Raw genomic sequence first — 7600 nt, 5'->3', positions numbered from 1 at the left:
CTTGTTTAGCTTGTGCTGAAATCTGCTCAGGATAAGATCCCAATCACACAATGTTCTACAGTTTTATTAGCTCTCAACAAGCCAACAAAATAATACAATGACTGGCTTTTGCTGGATAATAAGCAACAGACAGCAATATGCAGTTTGACAATGACAAATGCATAACAATAAAGTCATTATGTGTGGTTTGAGTTAGAGTTAGAGAGTTAGATAGTTATAGATTGATTAAAGGGATCAGTGATGATTTTAACTATGTATAGATACACACATTCAGAATGCATTTATAATAAATCCTCAAACCAAAGGTCTACATGTAAAAAGTTGTTTCACTTTATTGTCAGTGTTATTTATGTCACATCATTACTCATTCCTGATTTCTTTCTGCTTCCCAACATACTTTTTTTTAATTTAATGAACATTTCAAGTAATTGTTTTTAGCGTTGAATAAAACTTGATGGACAGCACACACATACTCAAAGTATAATACTAATTACTGTCATTATCACTTCTGTTGTAAAGTTGTAAAGCAGTCAAAGCACTGTTTAATGTAGAGACAAGTCATTTTAACTTATTGGTTAATAAGTTAAGAATATGACAGAATACTACAGTGAATGTTCTGCATGTGCTGGTGTGTGGTGTTATGTATATTCAGCCGTGTAAAGTCCTGCACAGTTATGCATGTCAGCTCGTCCCTGCAGCAGTGCTACAAAGACAAATGCCTGTGATTTCATTCTGCTTGCTGAACTGATTCTGGTTTTATACTGATTCCATGGAGCAATGTTACTGATTGTACAGCTATAATCATCTTAAAAAGGCATTATGATTACATTGTTATAATGAATCTACATTTCATATGGATGCTGTTTTAAAGCAGGATAGCTATGTATTAAAAGAAATGGTATATAAAAAAGTTTTTTTTTTATCATTATTTATTTTAATTTTGATGATGAAAATAGTAACAGTCATTATTTTGTCATGATATTTGTAGCAAAATTAATGGTCAGGTAAAAGTATAATTTAAAGGTTCAAAAGGCTTTCATAAATATCAGCTTTGTGGATAATTAATGGTGGCGAAAGTGTGTGAAAGTTGGTGAAAAGAAAGCTTTGGTTTTTTGATTTTTATATGAGCCGTTCAATGTTATCCTGTTAAACTGAAAACAAGAATCAGACAATACAGAAAAACAACAATAGTTTATTTTTAACCATATTTTGTGTATGAACTACAAACTCTGGTCTCTATAATCGATCTCCATATCTTTTAAAGGTCATGAAAGAATGCTTACATGAAAATCAATCTCTTATTCTTTTACAGCATGTTTCTCTTTTTCACTTTTAGAACAGGTTGTTGGCACATGTAAAATCAAAATTTAAAAATTTTTGTTTTTGTTTTGTTTTATTCTCAAAATGTATTTTTATATAAATCTACCACTAGAACAGCATTCCCTCTCAGAAAAAAAGAAAAGAATGTGAAAAAAAAGAATATTGACCAAAAATATTTAGATATCTTACATACATGAGACAGCTCGACTAAAATGCAACAAATTTACCATTTAAATTTTCAGACGATTTACCTCCAACTAAAGGCAAAAGGGGAAGATGGTTACACTCTCTTATGTCAGCTGAGTAGAATTGTGATCCACATCCCACCACTAGGAATTCAAACACATACTAAATGACACACATTCAGGTCATTCTATGGTTTACAAATGTGCCAAACTCCACAGAAAAAAACAAAACAAATAACATGATGTGGCTGAATCAGTTATCTCTTCGGGTCTGGACTAAGATCACCTGGGGACCTCATGTTATTTAGGAAGTAAAGGTAAAAACATCTGTGTTGTGCGCAGCACATTCAAAGTGAATAAATAAAGTCTTGTGTTACATTTAAATTCACTGATCTTGATTATCAAACTATTTTGAAACATACAATGGGTTTCCAGGCAGAGTAGAAACAGTAGCACTACAATTTGCACCGCAAAAGGTTTGAAAGCTCCCATTGATAGTTTCCACTACAGCCTCCATAATTCTTACCCTGGAAGTGGAGTAAGAGTCAGAAAAAAAATAAAAAATAAAATAGTGCACATAGAACTAATATTATGAAATGACCTCTGTATTAGGCGAGATATGGAAAGTAATTTTCTGCAGAGCTTTTCAGAGAACAGTTTGCAGACATGGATTATTAACATATATAATCTATGCAATTATTGTATTACATATCACAGGAGGACCCCAGGTAATACTAGTCCTGTGGGAAAAAGGCTTTAGATTATTATCTTGTTGTTTAATTTCATTCTCTTCTCACATCCTAGACATGAGGCTGTAGGATGAACTGGTACTGTTCCTCATTAATTCTCACTACTACTTGAAATATGCTGAAACAATAAACTATGGGAAGTAGCCTCTCTGTCCGTTAGGTTGAAACCTGTCTGTCTGAGTAGAAAGCACTCACCAAATATAGGCTTTAAAGGTGTTTAAAAAAGGTTTATGACTACCTGATGGCGTTTTTGTTAATTCTTCTTTATTTTCCGATATGCGACCATGAACTCTTGTCAAACGTAGCTCAGTGAGGTTAAGCAGTATAATTTAGAGTGACTTTGTCCAATGGAAAAGCAGGAAGAGGGCACTGTCATAAGCATGGACCCAGGGACATCAAAGCTCCTCAGATTGACAGTACTGTGAGTATTGAGGTGGAAATATTTTTGGTGAAATGTATAAGCGTGAAAAAAAGTGAGCATACAAATGGAGCAGAGATGTTGATTATGCAGCAGTAGTTTGCAAAGTTTATGTGGATGGGTTGAAAACAAACATTTCCACCACTGAAATCAAAGTGTAACCACCATTAATCCAACCTTTCAAGCCCATAGAGGATGAATGTTGGAAACTCACAACTTCCTCCGAGTGTTTGTGTGGAGTACCACTTCCAGTTTTCAGGGACAGGCACAGCACTGTGCATGGTGACTCCACAGAAAGTACATGTCACTATCTTATGTAACAGTTGTTTCTATGAGGTATTCTCCTCTGTATAATTCCTTACTGTAACACCTTAATGTATTATAAAAACAAAACTGAATGAAGCATGACAATAGCCTGAGCCTTTTTTTTTGTATGTGTCGCTGTTAGGGGAACAAAAGCTGCTCTTATTTGTTAAAACTAAACCAGGAGCATGTGACAAATGTCTGTCTAACCTCCTCGTGTCTGGTGCCTGGCACCATTTTTCATTGTGAGGACTTTGAAATGCTTTCCAGGGTATGGGCGCCTGCAGAGCTGTTTCCATCCAAAGCCCATGGGCACATCAATTAAAATGGAAATTGTGTTGTCGCTAAGGGAGGGGGAGAGAGACAGGTGCAACCCAAACATCTGGTTGATGCCCGATCCCACACATTCACCCCTAAAGCCTCTTGCAGCATAAGCCCTCTCGCTCAGGGCCAAGTCCTATGGTTGGCAGGGGGCAGGGTGTGAATCTGGGACTGCCAGGCACTGCCCATGTGGAAATGTGGCCCACAGATGACAGGCAATGTGCTCAGACAGCTGTATAAAGGGTTTACGCTCTTTCTTCAGCTCATCAGTCTGCTTCTGATCAGAACTCTATCCTGCAGTAATGCAGATGAGGTAAGGGGTCCAGCATGAAAAAGGTGGCTTCAAAGCAATCATCTTCATATGCAGCAGAACTAAGCACCGTAAGGTAAAGGTGAGACCATCCTACATTGGAAACATTTCATTTGGACGCAGTGGACCTTTACCAGAATTTAAGATCATCTTCCTTTTTTTTCATGACTTTTGATTTGGATTATGTTAATTCTAACGTACCCATTAATGCTGCTCCTGTATCATGACCTTCAGAGATCAGTATTGCTCTTAATGCAAATATTGACTTTCTCTGTATAATAATCATGTCTCTGAGAAGCTTGGGCTTTGAGTCAAAACAAGTGGAGGTCAGGGGTAAAATTGTATTTTGCATATACATTAGGAACACAAAGACTTTCATAGTCAATCTATAGAATTTAATTTAACTAGAATGTACTTCTAATAGTGAGCCTTGACTTTTACAATAGCAGAACGCAGGGCATATTTCCTTCATTTAGGATCCTCAGTCTATTGATAACAGAGCAGAATGTCTAATATGTATGGGACAGATCTAATTAAACAGTGAAGCATGAACAAATTTCATCACTGACAGTTCTGTCAATCACTGTAAAAAATAATGAACGTGCGTTTAATTCATACCAGTTACAGATGATCACAAAGATTTCATCACTTGATCCACAGCTGGATAAACTCACTAATGTGCTCTAGATTCCTTTGTTACATGGGGAACACGAGGTTACTATCTCATCTGGTCCAAAGTCGCAGTTTACCAAAAAAGAAAAAAAAAAAAAAGAACAAACAATAATTTGCTTCAAGAGTTTTTCTTCGACAGATCTTCAAACAGAGTTTGAAAGCATATTAGTAAACCAATCCCATGAAATGAGAGGAAGAAAAAAAAAACATGAATTAAGTGCTGAAAAAATAATTGCAGAATACAGTTTTTCTTGATTTAACCACAATAGTTTTTTTCTTAAATAAATAACTTCTGTTTTGTAAAGACACTTTTTGAAACAGTAGACATACCCTAATTCCCAAAGTCACTGAATTAACATCACCAGCCATCGATTTGCCAAACACATGAGTCTATTTCTCCATGTTTGAGCCACAGTCCTCACAACCAGTTATCAGTAATGTCCTGTCAGTAATGTCTTTATGTAATTCCATCAGTTTTATTATGTCTCATTTTGAAAAAAAAGAAAAAAAAGTTTTAGATTTGGGTCTCTTGTACATTGTCTTTTGAGCTGGCCCGGATTAACAAAGGTTCGTGCGCTGAGCTGTGTATGGAGTTGATAGTGGAGGCATGGTTGTACGCAGTCTTATAGGTGTTATAGTGGTTGAGGTGCTCATGCTCAAGAGGAGGCAGAGTCAGGTGGCCCTCCATGCCCGGGCCTCCTGTTACACAGTCCTCGTCCACATTAATGATCTCAATAGTACGTGTGGGTGCGTGGTGGTTCTGCTGGTGGTGCTGTTTGCGCATCTTGTAGAAGATAATCAGCATGACGGCTGCCATGAGTGTGATTGCAACAAAGCAGCCGATGATGATCTTGGTCGTCTTCATCACCTCATCCAGGCCGTTTAGTGAGCCCTCCCCGCCCAGCTCCGTGACAGGGATCGTGTAAGTCTTCTCTGTGGTACGGGTGGACAGCGGGGTCCGAAATGTGGTGGTAGTTGTAGAGGTGGGTGAAACAGACTCCCATGATCCAGAAGAGGGGGTGGGGCCCACCTTCTGTTGCACAGTCGTGGTGAAGCCTTCATTATGTGGCGTTTCTATGGTTTCCACTGTCACTGTGGTGAAGTAGCTGAAGCTGCTGTTCTCTGTAGAGGACACATTGAGTGTGGCAGATGCTGTCGTGTTACCTGCGGAATTACTGACCATACACGTATATGTGCCTGTGTCCTGCATGGTAACATTAGTGAAGTTCAGAGTGCCGTCATTCAGCACAGAGATTCTGACCTTGTACGCACCGTGTGTCATGATGGAACCATTGGGTGTAATCCAGCTTACTGAGGTCAAAGAGCTGGCTCTGCATTTCAACTCTGCAGCGCTTCCCTCTGTCACATTTAGGTCTGCGGGAGGCTCCACAATAACAGGAGCATAACAGTGAAAGTAGTTCTGGTCCAGCTCGCCAATGTATCGTCCCTTATGGTGGGGAGGTGAGCTGCAGCGGGCACAGCAGCTGGTGTTTGCTGGTACCATCTCCTTAAGCCACCAGCTTAGCCAGAGGATGTCACAGTTACAATTCCATGGGTTGTGGTGCAAGTGCACCCTCTCCAGGTGATGTAAAGGAGTGAAGAGATCATGGGGCAAGAGGGTAAGGTTGTTGTGGGCTAGATTGAGCTCCACTAGTGACTGCAGGTCATCAAAGGAGTTCCTTTCTATGGTCTGGATCTGGGCATGCATCATCCATAGCTTTTGCAAATGGATGAGCCCTTTAAAAGAGCCAGGACGGATGACAGTGAGCTGGTTCCCCGACATCTCCAGTTCATCCAGCTTCACCAGGGGAATTAGGTTGGGAATTTCCTTCAGATTGCACATTCCCAGATTTAAGTAGCGCAGATTGCTCAGCCCTTCAAAGGCCCCCTCAGATATGTAGGAGAGCCGTTTGAGCTCCCCAAGGTCCAACCGCCGTAATGAGGGCACTCTGTTGAAAGCATAGGAGGGAATACTCTCTATGGGGTTATTCCTCAACCAAAGCTCCTTTAGTTTGGACAGGTACTCAAATGCGCCGTTCGGGATGGTGGTGAGGCGGTTATCAAAAAGCTCCAAGGTATTGAGGCTGGCCAGTCCATTGAAGGCCCCCAGCTCAATTTTGCGTATGTGGTTTTTGCTCAGCTGCAGGATCTCCAGATGTCTTAGGTGCTTGAAGCTGTCCACCTTTATGACCTGAATGAGATTCTCTTGCAGATTCAGGTAGCGAGTGTTGGTAGAGATGCCATCAGGGACATCCCGCAGGCCTCGGCGGGTGCAGATGACTTTGCTGAACTGGTTACTACAGGAGCAGACAGAGGGGCACGTCTGAGCACGTACCAGCCCTGCAACCACCAGCAGCTGGAGGGCCAGAAGCAGCACAAACAAAGGGTCGGACAAGGCCCGGTTCCACCTAGGACCTCGCATCATCTGCTGCTGCTGAGAGGAGGTCATCTTGTTTAACATTCATAATTCGCTGACTGGTCTTCCACTCTTTGGAAAGAGGATTTGGGCCCACTGGAATGAAATGAGACACAAAAGAGAGAAGAGATACATTAAATAATTGGATGCATTTGTCTCTTGCATGTTTAAGAATCTAAAAATTATCACTGATATAAATCAATGGTATATAAAACTATGAAAACCTAGCAAATTCAAATTCCCCAAAACTCAGAAGCTTTTTACTGAATAATATTCTTGCGGATCTGTTGTAGCCACTGATAATCACACACACACACACCCATACACACAAACTTGCAACCTTGATGGAGTGCCTTATATCCCATTCTGTTTCTGGGTGCACTGTCCTCGCACTCTCAATCTCAGTCACATAAAACAAAATCACAATGAAGCCGCCAACCTCTGTGCTGTATCTCTGCAGGAGGAGGAAGGGAGGGAAGAAAAGCAGCTATGACTGCTGTGTCGTGTGATTTATATTTGAGACGGGGGGGGGGGGGCATAAATAATAATGAAGCTCGCCACCCACCAGTCCTTCGATCGAGTCAAGATATCTGGAAACGTCTGATTACAACTCACAGTTCCTCAAAGGCACGCATGCGACTGGAATGTCAAACAAGCAAACTAAAATGGGACCGGGGAGTTTGTTTGTGCAGCTCTTTATGTGTCACGCCAGAGGAAACTGTGGAAATACAAACAATGTATTCTTTGATTAAGACTTACTGTGTGGAAGAGAGATGACGCTATGGCAGCGATATGTGAATGAATGACGCATGTTTATTTAGGCGATGCAGTGTATGTTTAAATCTTGTTATCTACTCATTATCCCGAGTTTTCCTCAAAGTTCTTCATCTTTTCATGGTTGCACAG

The 7600-nt window shown here is 40.4% G+C and overlaps 1 protein-coding gene across 1 annotated transcript in view; it reads right to left on the bottom strand.

Annotated features, from left to right (window-relative positions):
* Window positions 1-1176: 1176 nt before the first annotated feature.
* The window catches only part of lrrc4ca (leucine rich repeat containing 4C, genome duplicate a), a 51264-nt gene continuing 44840 nt past the window's right edge, over window positions 1177-7600 (bottom strand). The window contains exon 3 of the mRNA XM_023406716.2: window positions 1177-6790. Within this exon, the coding sequence (XP_023262484.1) occupies window positions 4793-6739 (1947 nt within the window). The 5' untranslated portion in view covers window positions 6740-6790 and the 3' untranslated portion in view covers window positions 1177-4792. The remainder of the gene's footprint in view (window positions 6791-7600) is intronic.

This window comes from Seriola lalandi, unplaced genomic scaffold (genome assembly GCF_002814215.2).
Source record: "Seriola lalandi dorsalis isolate HSWRI2012SDOR001 ecotype SW California unplaced genomic scaffold, Sedor1 jcf7180002054314, whole genome shotgun sequence".
Classification (NCBI taxonomy): Eukaryota; Metazoa; Chordata; class Actinopteri; order Carangiformes; family Carangidae; genus Seriola; species Seriola lalandi.
The sequence above is the reverse complement of the archived record's forward strand: the minus strand, read 5'-3'. Positions and strand labels throughout refer to the sequence as shown.